The sequence below is a fragment of the Acanthisitta chloris genome, unplaced genomic scaffold (genome assembly GCF_000695815.1).
Source record: "Acanthisitta chloris isolate BGI_N310 unplaced genomic scaffold, ASM69581v1 scaffold11073, whole genome shotgun sequence".
Taxonomy (NCBI): domain Eukaryota; kingdom Metazoa; phylum Chordata; class Aves; order Passeriformes; family Acanthisittidae; genus Acanthisitta; species Acanthisitta chloris.
This window is the reverse complement of record NW_008664333.1, coordinates 53,117-67,579: the sequence shown is the minus strand read 5'-3', so window position 1 is coordinate 67,579 and position 14,463 is coordinate 53,117. Positions and strand designations below refer to the sequence as shown.

Below are 14,463 nucleotides of genomic sequence, written 5' to 3'. Positions count from 1 at the left end.
TGCTTCATTCTGAATGCCTGATGTTTCCACCCCAGACATAGGAAAAAGCAATAATAAAACTCCAGAGACTACATTTTTAGTCCCAGCCAGGCCCCTGGCTCACTTCCCTCCCTGCCTCATTTGTCAAGCTGGAAAACGAAGGAATAAACTCTCTGCTACCAAAGGGCTTGGAGCATAGATAATTTGGAGTGAACACAGCACACCAACACCTCTGGATGGAAACATACGTAGGCTTCTTCCAGGTGAAAGAAGGTTTGTTTCTGTTTGTTTCCCCCACCCACTCTGCAAAGTATCAAGAAGAATACACAAAATGCCATTAAAATGAAACAGCTACTCACCCAATAAGGGAGCCTTCCTCCAGTAGCCATCACGCACCTCCACATAATCATACCAGCAAAGGCGACTTTTAAATAGGTCCATTGATGTGAAATTTAGCATAATCTGAAAGGAGAGAGTACACATTTCCCTTTGGGGAGGGAGCTACTTTAAGAAGAAGACCCTGTAGATTGTGTTGTGTCTCTGCTACAGTGTTGCCTAAGCGAGTGTGCAGGAAAAAAGAGTTGGGCAGTTGGTGGGATTTGTACGTCAGCTTTCCTCAAAAAAGGAAGGCTTCTAAAAGTATTTTAATGAAACCATGATAGTACATGACAGTAGACAACCCTTTACTATCAATTCCGTAATTCAAAGTCAATGCTCCTCAGCTACTAAAATATTACTTTAAAAAGAGCCCTGTTTGGATTTTTAAAATTAAAAACTGAATCTTTGTTTTTGAGTAATGTGAACATTAGAGAAAGACATTGTCATAAAACACACATTTGGGGTCTATACCCTCATATAAATGACACTTGTAAGAAATACCTAATCAGACTCACACCATCCCTGTGATGCTATTGTGTTCTGTTTTTAGCAAGGCTTTACCAAGCAGAGCTTAGCATTAAAACGTTATTACTTTGGTCTTCCTCAGTAACATGGATTGCAGGCCTTGCTCTGGGCTTATGGAGGTCACTAGTGGGATGTACTTGCATTATTTTCCTTGCAAGACTTAACCCATGTGTTCATTTACAGCCTTAGTCTGCCACTGAAACATCATTAGACTGAAATAGATGATCTCCCCCAGAGTCCTGGCTGGATGTGCAGAATGCAGTCTGTAACTATGCTGCTCATTTTGCTCACACTTCTGCAGTTTTCTGATTTTGGACAGCAAAAGAAGACCCATCTGTTGCTATGCAGGTGAGTGCTACAAGCCCAGTATCTGTTCTCAGGTAACACCTCAGTGCTACAGTGCTGCTTTGTACCAATTGCTGCATTTGATTAAACAGGAAAGTTGAAGCATTTAATCTGAAATCCATTATTTATTTCCTCTTTTACCATTAGTGGTTCAGCATTCAGATGCTGGGTCCTACCCAATGAAACACTTCTGAAGAGGCTGAGAAGCGATGGGAGAGTTTACAGTAATATTCACACTACAAAACTCCCAGTGCCACAGATTCCAAACCTGGACAGCTCTTGGCCCTCCTGCCCCAGCAATGCTCTCCCTGCAGCTGATTGCAGGAGTTCAGTATGGCATGGGACTGGGCTTGCAGGTGACAGAACCAGGTCCCAGAGCTAAGCAGATGTTGCAACACAAGTGAGCTCTGCACTTGTTAGAATCTGCGTCTTAAGCATGTCTTGAGGGTGGTCCTCAGCAGAGCCACTCTGCCAGAGAGACTCCAAGCTGGGCTGTAAATTCCTACAGCCTGGTATGGCATGAAAGGCCTGAAGGGCTAGTGCTACTGGATTAAGGAAATATTTAATTTCTACAGGAGGATAAATGAAACAAAAGGAGCTGGGAGGAAGGTGGACAGGGTGGGTAATTGATGTGCAGTGGGGCTTGGCATTTCAAGGCGGGGAGTGGGAGTTCCCTGACAGGGACATTATGCCTTGTGACAGGGGCAGACCACAGATGTCACTCACTGCTCCTTGTCTCCCTTTGGAACCCCAGATTGCTGGCACATTTTATCTAACTCATATGAGTGGCACCTGACTTTGCAAGGTGAGCTCAGCTGGAGATAGTAGGAGGCAGGAAGTGTCTGTGCAGAGTTCAGCCTCAAATTGAGAGGAGGGACCAGAGATTAACATGCAGCCCAGACTTGTGAGGGGGCTCTGCTCCAGCATTCTCTCTTCTCTCCTCAGGACCATGTCTTCCTGACCCCATTTCTGGAAGGACAATAGTGGTGCTCAGGAGCCTTTCCAGGCTCCATCCTTGCACTCCAGGCATGCAGAGGTCTTCTGTCAGCTACTAACACTGTCATCACAAGCAAAACCACATAAGAGGCAAGTGCAGAGTACATGCTGTACTGGTGTGGCACCTACCTTCTCCCCTGGGGTCACTGAGATCCTCCAGACACAGTGGGAATAGGAAGGGTAGCCATTTGGAAAGCCAGGGGCTGAGAAATTACCTGTTGAGTCTTGCAAGGTCTCTCCACAAGCTGTGGGAAAGTGAAAAAAAACCTTATCAACCAGAAGGGACTCTGAAAGACATCAGGGTCTGCCAAAATGTTTGCTCATGGCTGTGATGTGCAGGCTGGTGGCCAGTACTCTAACGATGCTCATTCACGGTACTGGCCAAAGGCCATTGACCACCTGAGACCTTGTTGAAGAAGTGATATGAAACTTGTTAGAATTTCCAGGATAGAAGATGATCAAGGACACAAGGGAAACAGCTTTTAAAGAGGCACTCTTCCTCCTTCATCTTATTTCCTTGTGCCAGCATTTTCAAGTTTCAACCATGCTGAAGAGTATCTCATACTCTAATCAGATGAAACATATTAACCCCACTCCACCTTGCAACACCAAAACTGCTGCCAGCAAATCTATTTTCCCTTCATTACAAGCTGCTCAATTATGTTCTCCTTAGTTACCATTGTTATGTGTCTTTTTTGGGGTTAAAACAGTCTAACAAAAGCAGGGCAAGCCCCACTGCCCTCATTCTTCGGCTGACCAGCACCTACCCTGCCGTCACACTGCACAGGACAAAACGTGAGCACAGCAGCCCGTTGCTCTCCAACTTCCCATTTTGTGGCCTGCTGCAGTTGATGAAATGTAGATCCCAGAGTGACTTTTGGGAAGAAAGTAATATGCACATGCATATGCTCCTTTAGGGAACTGCAGCTTGCAACATCTGGGAAAGATGTGACTACTGTAGTTCCTGCTCTCTGAGCCAGGATGATTGAGCTGGAACAAGGAGTGACCATCTACATTTGCAGAGCAGCTAACTGGCTTAGGTGAGAGGAACACAAATATCAAAGCTCCCATTTCCTTCAGAGTGACCACTAGACACATCCAAATACCTACTGCAAGAAGCAGGGACCTTGGCTTGCCTGCTTCCCAGTTGTTTTTTGAATTTCATAACCTACTGATATTGTAAAGCTGCCCTTGATCTTCTACTTGGTTTCCTCAGAGACAGTAAGGCAGCTCCCAAAAATCCCTGATTAAGCAGCAGTGCTTTGAAAGATCCGACAAGGCCCTCCTTTTCTCATGGAAATGCCAGGGGAATCTCCTCTGCTTGATGCTATCACACACTAACTTTGCAGCCATGATTACAGTCAGATGGGCGAGTTGGAAGTTGGAGGTGAAAAGAGACTTGGTCCCATTCAAAAAACTTTAATATCTTCAAACAGAGAGGGAGTCACCTAGACCAGAATTTCTTATCTTCCCTAAACAAGTTTGATCCACAGCCTGACAGATCAGACTAGATGAACAACAGGTGGGGACACGAAAAGGGTTTCTTTAATATATATTTTTTTAACAAAGAGGGAATTCCAATCCATAACTCACCAAGATATTTAAGAGTCCTTTTTCTCTGCTCAAAAGTCTATTTAAACAAATATGAAATGATGAAGAGAACTCTAAATCACGGGAAACACATGCAACATGACTATAGTGACACAGGACAAAAGGATTATCGCCTTCAGTAAAGGTTTCCAACAGCCCTGACTTAATATGTCTAAGTGTGATTACACAGCTCCTGGCAAGACTGTAACTATGGAACAGGTACTATTGTATCTACTTCCAGAGACACTTCTGCTAAAACATCATGAAAGGAGGCCTAACTATCCAAGGCTTGCAGAGGAAACTGCCCAGACACACTGGGAAAGATTGGCCTTTCAGCATGGAGCAAAGCGATTGCTTGCACATGCAGGGGGAAGCATGATAATGAGCAGTACACATTTGTGTGTAGAGCACAGTCTCTTTGCAGAACACTCCAAAAAGCAATACAGCTAACTGTACTCCATTTAGTAGCAAAGAAGCCAACAGGTCTAATAAAGCAACTGTTTGGTAATTCTGGGATCCAAGAAAATGAGCAGCTAGAAAGAAAGAGAGGTGAAAAGCAAAGTAGAAAGGCAAATGCCTTAGAACTCACTTGTAAGTGAAGTAGTTGAGTGACAGGCACTTACAGCTCATCAGCTGGTTACTGGTACACAGTATATCTTTGAAAATGCCCAGAGAATCAGTGGAAATTATATAACGCATGACCATTCTCAATATATAGTCTAACCATTCCTGCACAGTTAGCACAGCCACACAGGCCTCTTTCCTCTAGCACAACACAACATAGCAGGATGAGCTGTTTTAAAGCCTTTTGTAGCAACTATAGTCATCAAATCCTTAACCATGTGGCTGTATCAACTGTAGCATTAACTACTCTGTAGCAGACTGCATCTTGCCTTCCAGAAATTCCTTCAGCAAATTTCATTTGGTTTCACCTGGCTTGGCACTAACTTTAACCCAGCAGGTATAAGCTTTGGGGAATTAAGAGCAATTTAAAACAGCAGGGTTTTAGAATGGACAAGCTAAGCAAGCTCTAACTATAGCAGCCACAAGAGCTCCAGTCTAATGAGTTGCAGAGCCTTGTTTCTTACAATAGACACAGCAGTTGTTCTGGCTCATACCAGTGCACACTTGTAAACTCATCCTTCACCATACTCGCTCTTTTTTTGGAGAGATTTTATTAGGCATTCTCAGATGGAGATTCTTTCTAAAAGGGAAGCCATCTGCCATTCAACTTCTAAATAATATTGCTGTGTTTTACCTAAAAATCCTCAGCTTGACTACTGAACAAAATGCCCTCAACCTTAAGTCTCATTCAGACCCAGCTTGAACACATAGTTGAAGTTCTTTGGTTTTGAACTCCTCTGCTTTGTATTTTGCAGAGAAAGACAACATTTCAAGGTACAGATTCAAACGGCAGCTGAAGACGCTAATGTCTTTAAATGTACTGCACACCTTCTCTTCAGATGCAACCTGTGTATAAATTTTGAGGCAAAGAAAAAAAGAAAACCAAACAAAAACAACAGATATTTGAAAAGAAAAATTGTTTAGTAGGCTTAAAGCTCTAATCATTTTGCTGCCAAATATGTTCTGAACTGCAATAACCTCTGCTAAAGCTTTGTGGGGGGAAAAAATAGTAGGAAAGTTCTACTTTGCAAGTGGAAAACTTGAGACTCATAAGGGTCCTCATTTGAAAGGAACTTGCTTTGTGCCTTTTAGTTTGACTTGAACCTCAGGCCAAAGGGGCTGCTCAGCTTGCCTCGAGAAACCTAGTTGATTCTTCCAGCTATGGGAATGAAAAGCCTGCTTGGATTAAGTCTGACTCAGTCGAAAAACACAGCGCAAAACAGATCAACCTCTAAACTAATCCATGAGATAATTTTCCAAGAACAATGTTTTGTTCAATCAAAAGCAATTTAGAGATTATTATGTGATGAAAAAAAAAGTTAGCTGGAACTAACACACCTAAGAATGTTATACCACCCACTATAAGCTAAAAGCAGTAATTCCCAAACATACAGACCCTGAATTCCTCAGAATTCATTCTAGACAGATTCACAGAATCATTAAGTTTGGAAAAGACCTCTGAGATCATCGAGTCCAGCCTATGACCTAACACCACCATGTCAACTAGACCATGGCCCTAAACCAAACAAGGATAATGACAAAGTACTAATAGGTGACACATTAGGCAAGTTCACTTCCCCCACAGCTCCAGCATGAAGCATTTGATGGTCTGTGTTTCCTGGATCTCATTCCACAACAGGATTGTTAAGGTGCTCTTGTACTCCAACGCCTTACAGATAAACCATGTGTCTACAACAAAGTTGGAGCCATCTCCACAAGCCATATTTACCTGGGCATTTGTACAACTTTCTTGCCTGAGCGATGTCTCCCTGACTCAGGCGAATACGCTGACCAATAGTTGGCCGGACCCCATTATCATCACGGCGGGGAAGGATGGTGTCGAGGAAAACCCCTCTACAGGGAAGAACAAAGAGACACAGAGCAGTAGGGAAAGGACATGATGCACAGAAAGTCACCCTGGCAGGCTTCCCACACCATCCCCCTGACCATATATCCCATGCTAACAAGCCAGAGTGATGCAGCTTGTGATAACTGCATGTCTCGAGACAGCCTTCACGCTAGAGCAGGCAGCTTCCAAATGTACAGACAAGTCCACTGAGCCAGCAAATTCCTCTTTGGTATCTCAAGATTGCTGCTGCCTCTGTTTGAGTATAGACACATTCCTTGCCATAAATCAGAAAAAGCAATGAAATATTCTTGCAAAAGGTCCATGGCACATCTGGTTCAGCATAAGCACAGATTGGATGTTTAAGTCAAAGGAGCAGAGGGAAGGGGATTTTGCTCAGTAGCAGATGGAGTTGGGCTGGCAGTGACTGGGGCTGCCACAGACAAGAGAAAAAGATCAAGTGCTCTACCTTTGTTCTGCACAAGTTTCCAAGCTAATAACTCCACTTGTGTCTGCCTTTTTACTTGCTACTATTTCTTCCATGTGCTTCATACTCAGTTCCTTACTGCACTTCTGATCTCAGTCCAGTGAAGGATTTAAACTCAGGCCTCACTTCTATCAAAATGCGGTCCATGCATGCAAGAGAGACCCCCAAGGGAGCATTAGGACTGCAGGGAGGGCGAGAGGGAATCAGAAACCTGAACTCCAGGCTGGTGAAGTCCAAGCTCTTGCAGCCAGGCTGTCCAGTCCACAGGAATATTTTCACTGCAGTCCTGAATGCCTAACAGGCTTGGAGGTGCCAAGGCTAACAGTGAGCTTAAACTTCATTGTCAGGCCAGCGAGGCAGGACAGGATACTGCTCTTTCTGAAGGACAGGATGCAACTGTCCATAGAGGCCAATGGGAAATCAAGGCAGAAGCAATAATTTTAGTGCTGTCTAGTCCTAATATAAGTCTTCAAGTATGGGTTAAGCTCTAAGTAAACAGGTAATTCTGTTCATTAGGCTGCTCAGCTGTGTAAGAGCCTTGGGAAGGACTTTGAGAGGGTTTTTTTTCATTGGTTTAATTTTCAATAAATATTGCAAGTAGAGTACTTGGATCACAGCTACCCAGAGCTGCAGTCAGTATTATTAAACAATAAATACCATTCTATGAAACATTTGGGGGGGGGCAAAGAGGGATGGAGGATTATTTTGCAAATATTCATACTGAAGAAAGAAATAGAAGGGGAAGGAATTTAACCTGTTTTAAAAACTAGAACCAACCTGTGCATGGGAGACATCGGGGTTTTCATCTTTCAGAAAGATTCCTGATTAGCACCAAAATTGGTACTTACAAGATCTGAGGTGAGTCCAAATTTTGATTTATAAATTCAAGCTGCCATTCTACATGCCAGCTGCATGCCCCAGGCTAAATTGATTTATGTATTGAAAATAAATCCTACAATTCCAGAAACACCACAAATAAAGAAACAAGTCAGTTTGCTCAAAGTAAGTTTCCAAGCCTCCTCAGGAATTCACAGAAGCACTCAGCATTTGGCAGGGACATACTTCTGAGGCCTCTGAAATGCTTTCTGCAGATCTCCAGGCTCAACCAGGGAAGAATGACAAAGTTCAGCAGAAAAACCATCAGTTGGAGATGCAAACTTTTGATTCCCTTTCCCATTCCAGCCCCCACAACTGTGTACTCATATCCCACAGTTTTCTGCACACAGCATGCACCTAGGACATTGCTCACACAACGTAAACAACACACAACTTCAAACTACCTTTATTGAGGACAAAGAAACAGAAAAGGCCTTGACTCTGTGCAAGCACTGCTCAGTATTAACAAAAGCATTCTTTTATTTGAAACCCTGTTTTCAGCACAAACCCAAAACACAGCCCCATACTAGCCACCGTGAAGAAAGTTAACTCTACCCCAGCCAAAACCAGCACAACCTGCTGGACACATTTTCTTCAGAAGGCTCTGCTCTACTCTGGAGCAGTAAGATTTTTGGTTTTGCTCTTTCTTCCAAATGAATTTTGTACTCCCCTCACACACGTTGCTGAACATGACTCCCAATTGTGAAGCAGTAAGCATATTTCTTCTCATTTTACCATCAAAGGAACCGAGGACAGAGGAGAGTCTGTCTGGCCTAAGAAGCCCCATGCTGTCCACCCAAACCCCATCTGGTTCACAACACTTAGGATGTTAAGTTTCACGTGAGTGTCAAGTACTTCGGCTCACAAATTAACGGATACCAAGCAGACATCATTAAACAGAGCAGTTCAGAAAGTCCAACACCAGAACCATTCTTGAATAAGATACCTAACCTCTCCTCCCAGAGGTAGGAAAAGAACCCAAGAATCCTGGATGCCTCGTTTTCCTGCTGTCAAGGCATGGGCTGAACAAGCATTACTTGCTCAATGCAGTTGTAACTCAAGCACAACAACCCACCATTCCTACCAGCTAAGAACAACAGAGTTTGAGAAGAGACTCTCAAGAGTCATTAGCATTCATGCAGTACCCTGAAACATGTCAAGTGCCATGCCAATGTTATGAAATTATCAACTGATCTCAATAAAAGCTAAGCATTCATGTCCCAATAGATAGGGCAACAGATACAGGTGCTAAAACAACACTCAAGGAAGCAGATATTCAAGGCAAGTTAAGGACCCAGCTGCAGGTCCATTTGTTTGAACATTTTGTCCTAACTGTATTTATAACCCCATGTGCAGAAGAGAGACAACATAACTCTACTTTATGCAGTAAAACCTGTGGAGGATGTGTGTATGTCCTGTGCAGGATTAGGATGGTGTGTTGCAAATACATCAAGAAGATATCCCTTGACACGCAGGCAGTGCTACCTGCATCCTGATTTGAACGTGAGCTTTGCAGACGTCATATTTTTGTAACTCCAGGCTGTGGCTGCTATGTCTACTAGCAAGCAGCTTAGTGAATTAAGCTAACCCACTATTTACTTAGGGCTCTGAGGAGATTTAAACTTTCTTACTGCTAATCTGCCGTTTATGGGTCTTAACAGCTGTAAAATAAATTGTTTAATGAGACAGCAATATTCAGTGTAGATTGCTGCCATGTCCATAAGGAATGCACCAGGAAATAAAAGTCTGCAGCCACAATCTCCAGAACAGGCAACTTTGTGACATAGATGAGAACAGACTTATGCCAGACTCTTGTTCCTATTAGCCACAGACGCAAACAATAAATGTGTTTTGTTGTGAGATGAAAAGGAGGAGTTACTCCTACAGTGATTCTCAAAAGTAGCACTGGAATTCTCACATTAGCCATGGCAAGGATCCTATGCTGTGGTATCACAAGAGTTAAAAACAAGAAGTTTGTGCTAAGTACTGCTACAAAAGAATAAGTGACAGACACAGCTCTGCATCCTTCCCCTCCAACTCACCCACACACCCCATCTCCACTCATGGGGTGCTCATACCAAATTCTTCTTATGTGGACTTTCAGGTGTCTGGTATGTATTAATACACTTCCTGCAGGCTTTCTCTTGCAGGGTCACACGGGGACTCTCTCCCTTTCCTAGCCACCAAACTTAATGAAGCTTGCTGGAACTTAATATCTTCATGAGCTCTGTCCTTTTGTCAGTTTGGGTTGTGATCAGCCAGCACTTGCAAAAGCCAGTAAGGTGGGAAGGAGACATGCATACACCCACCAATCTCTACCCATTGGTCAAAGCATCATTCCCTTAGGGCAGCAGATGTCAAGACAGGTCTTGGAAAAGTAAAAGCCTGTTCCCAGCACTGCCTATTTATGGTGAGAGCACAATCAGCCCACAGAGGCACTTACTGCTCAGTTCAATTACTGCACAAAGACTGCTACTGGGGTGAGGGTGGGTCACAGAGACAAAGGACTTAAAGAAAACAGACTTAAAAATCCTATCAAGCACCAATTCAAATTTAGAAGGACTCTTGCAATTTTTATCCCTTTTTTGGCCCAGCAGTGCTCTGAAGGACCCTGGTTTTCAAGGGACACAGACTCAAAGGCATCCACAATATAAATGGCAGTAATAACTTAATCCTGCTTTTGTGCAAGACAATTCTAACCATTTAGAGTTTAAAAAATGCTGGAAGGGTCCAGCAGATGCCTCAAGGGAAGAAAAATTGTTTGCTTTGGATATCTGATCCAAAGAAATCTCTGAAGGCTGCAAAACACCCTTGCCCAGCCACCATGTCCTCCTGCCAGAACAAGTAGCATTTCAGCATGTTTGATAATTTTCCACTGGTTGATGTGAAGCTGCTGAAACAAAAGCACAAAACAACAGGTTGGCCCCTCCATACAACTGTGGAGTGAGAAAATTTTAAAAACCCCAAAGACACCTTTAATTTCTGCAACAAAAAGTTGTCAAGAGAGTGTGAATATTTCTGCTCTGCCTTCCAACCCCTTTGCCCATAGTATGCAGTGACTGAGAGCTCTTGGAAAAGAGGGATTTATGGATAAAAACTTCTAATAATGCAGCAAAATTAAGCTGGTCATCCAATAACCCCCATTCCAAATCCAGAACATAAATACCTACATTTAACATAACTATGTTTGTTTCACCTCTCTATCCAGTAGAGAAGTCTCATCAGAAAACAGGCTCCATCTGGAGAGATGAGATGGGAGTCAAGAGCAAACAGCCTATACAGAAATTAGCCAGTTAGTTGGGACAAGACTGAAAATCTCTCCATGAAAAGCCCAGTCACACAAAACCACATACCTGCAGAGGCCATGATTTAAAGCATATATACAAATGGTTTAAAAAAAATACCCAAGTAATTAAGGGTCATGATCAAGAGTTTAAGTTCTCCCCTCAGCACAGCTATTAGAGATTCTGAAGGCAGTATCGTGGCTCCGAAGCGTGAGTTGGACAAACAAGAGATTCAAACCTTGTTTTAGCATTACCCACCTTGCACGTGGGCAGATACACACATGGACACACATGTGCTGCCTGGAAAGGTTGCAAAGCATTTTAACATGGCTTTGGAAGGTCTCTGATATTACCAGTATTATTACTGAATGAGTATATAGGGAGGGGAAAACAGGAGTTCACCATACTGCACCCACACTGCATTTTCAAATATTTTTCAAGCTTTGCAATGCAGCAGAGCTCACTGCCACTGCCACATATCTCTGCAATAGGTCATAGGTCTCTTCTAGGCTCTATATATCCCACAGAGCCAATCACAACTACTGAAAATAGTCCTAATAACAGGTAACCTTGGATTATCACCTGGAGAACGTGTTCCTAGCATAGTGCATGATGCTGTCGAAGTCATAGGTCTCTCCTAGGGAGTTCACTTCCCCAGCTTCCATCTTTAAAAAGTTGTACTCCTGACCTGTAATGACAAACAAAATGGGAAAGAAACAAATCACTTAAGAAAAAAATTAAAATAAATAAAAGCCTTCTACCTCTGGGTGCCTAAGATGAAAGGGATATACTCCTATGTTCTAACAATTCTGACTTGACATGCAGAATCTCTATTCACTCAGCTATTTTTACCTCTATTCTATACAAAGACTAGCAATATTTCTTCTTCTCCAGACCACCAGTGTATTCCACAAGTCCAGCAAGAAAAGTTTCTACCCACCCAAAAGCCAGGTGGAGTAATCTGAAGTGCTGTTTTACCTTGCTGTATGTTCTCTCTGATGATCGTGACATGCTGGTCCCTGTCAGGCCGTGTATGCTCATGCCAGAAACCCACCACATGACCCAGCTCATGAGCCACAATACCAAACTTGTCACAATTCTTTCCAATGGATATAGCCTGAGGCCCCCCTCCTCGGCGACCCACATAGGAGCAACATCTGGAAAAGAAAACCCAGAAACTCATGCAGCATATCAGTGAACAGAGGAAGTCAGAAAGATAGGAACAGAGGATGGCATCTGGCAGGACTCAGGCCAGCAGCTGCATACATTATATGTACTTATATGTATATGTATCTATACACTTTAGTGTTATCCCAGGAAAGAATACAGAAAGGCTTAGCATCTTCTACTGAGCACATACTAAACTATCCTGGCAATCCATACTGGAAGTGACCAGAGACATCTCTGTGACAGATTCCCCCAATGTAGCCATTGGCCTATTCTGAGCTAGACTTCCAAAGACATTTGTCACTGAAAGGGCTGTCTGCAATACACACAGCTGCAGGGAACGTGTGCATCACTTACCCACATGTTCTGTACGTGAACACAATGAAGCTCTCTTCATCAGTTCTCTCCACAAATGTCACACAAGTGTGCTTCTCCCAGTGCCTCATTGCTTGCTTAAAGATAGCTCTTTGGCTTCCTGAAAAAGAAATCAAGAGCAAATAATGAAGGTCTGGCTTTCAGGAACATCCCTGAAGGACTTCATCTGAATAGGGGAATAGTCAGTCTTTCTATCAGTCAATCTCATGCCCATAGACACCTCTAGGAATCTGGGACCCACTTCCAACTATAGCATTAACTTCCTGTATCATCCTTTTCTCTGCTTGTGCTTGATGAATTAATTGCTTTAATTAAACAGTAGTAAACTTGGTTAAGCACATCAATATTTGTACATAGAAGACATGTCACCTCACTAAGTAGAGATCATTCTAGCAGAGTTGCCAGGTGTTCTGACCTGCATACCAGCTACTCAGTGGTGTGCCAAATTCACCCTCATGATGCAAAGTTACATAACTTTCATGAACCAGGAATCTCATGAGTGCTACAGATGCTCCTCAAAACTAAGGCAAAGCTATTGTCAGGTAGTTTACCTTCAAAATTAGAAGCAAAAATTATATAGGAACTACAGGCAGTCTCAGGGAGGTGTAAGAAGGTGTGAAGATACACTGCTGCTCTCTGCTCGAACTGAGGAACAGTTCAGGACTACGGAGCAGAGAAGGGCCAGAAGAATAAACTCCTGGCAGCAGTGTGGCTGCTGAGACAAAGTACATCACAGCAGCCCAAGGGAATAAGGTCTCCTAAGTGGGAGATGGTAGAGGCAGCCTAGGGGAGACAGAAAGGAGCTGACTCCAGCAAGGCACAGAGCATTTGCCATCCATAAGTCAAGGAAGCCAATCCCATGGGGAGCCACCGAACTATGGAGAGGTGATATCAGAGCAAGTTGTCTGTTTGCTTCACGTGAGAGATTTGCAAGAGATCTGCAGCACCCCAAGAGACATTTTAGTCTGTACAGTGCCCAGGAGATACTATAAAGAGTCTAAAAATAAAATTTGGAGAGTTCCTCATCCACTGAGCTGTCTTCATTCTTCCTCTCCCTCTCACACCTACAGGAGAACCTGAAGTTTGGTGTGCAGAAAATAGCAGGTCAAGAAGCAGAGTGCACAGGGAAAGTTCTCTGAGTGGGGATTCAGAAAGCAACCCAGGGTACTTCTGCTCCTGTTTTTCCAACAGCAGGGAGGATCCCCATTGGGAAACACAGCGGATGAGCATAGCCCACAGGTGATGGACCCTGAAGAAAAGTATCCCATCCCAGTCACTCAGTTATTTCATGGACTCCAAGAGAAGAACCATCTCACCGCACACCTCAGTCTCAGGCTTCCACTGTGCACAATTCCTTGTGCAACCATGTGCCCACCCTACCTCAGGAGGGAGATTCCCAGGACCCGACTCATTTATGGGAAAACTCTGCTCCAGAGATTTCCCACATGTTTTGAGACACTCACCCCTGCACCAACAGGGAGCAATGTTTTCACTACTGACCAGTGAAATTTCCTCCGATCACATAGGGGATGACCCCCCCTGGCCAGATCCTCTCAGCCCTGGATGTGGTTGCCCTGCGCACTCTGGGAGAGGAGTGTGTATCCATCCCAGATTCATCTTTATATTCCTTCCTCTTCAGTCTCCTTGCAAGCGTTGTGTTCTGCCTGCCATCTGCAAGACAGAGTGGCAACACTGTTTAAATCCTCTTTAGTTCCATGTGCAGCCCCCAGGTAATACCCTGGAGCTTCAGAAAAAGATAAAAAGAAAAAGCATGTTAAACCAAACCAGAGGTCATAGCGAGATTTGCCAGTGATTTGTTTGGGATTTAGAGAGAATTAAAATGTAGAAAACTGACCCTTCTTGTCTTGGAGCCTCCATATAAGCTATGCCAAACCTGTTCTGCCATAAAGGTGTAAAACGACATCCTCAGCTTCATAGATGGGAACACAGTACTTAAACAAAGGAAACAGGAGGTGAGGGATCAAACTAGC

The 14,463-nt window shown here is 43.5% G+C and overlaps 1 protein-coding gene across 1 annotated transcript in view; it reads right to left on the bottom strand.

The window, feature by feature from the left end:
* Nucleotides 1-14,463, bottom strand: part of LOC103799015 (tolloid-like protein 2) — a 59,027-nt gene that overhangs the window by 21,062 nt on the left and 23,502 nt on the right. Inside the window, exons 4-10 of the mRNA XM_009071306.1 lie at nt 13,973-14,143; nt 12,455-12,572; nt 11,909-12,087; nt 11,513-11,618; nt 6,167-6,291; nt 2,353-2,468; nt 339-441 (exon numbers count right to left, since the gene is read on the bottom strand). Of these exons, the coding sequence (XP_009069554.1) occupies nt 339-441; nt 2,353-2,468; nt 6,167-6,291; nt 11,513-11,618; nt 11,909-12,087; nt 12,455-12,572; nt 13,973-14,143 (918 nt within the window). The remainder of the gene's footprint in view (nt 1-338; nt 442-2,352; nt 2,469-6,166; nt 6,292-11,512; nt 11,619-11,908; nt 12,088-12,454; nt 12,573-13,972; nt 14,144-14,463) is intronic.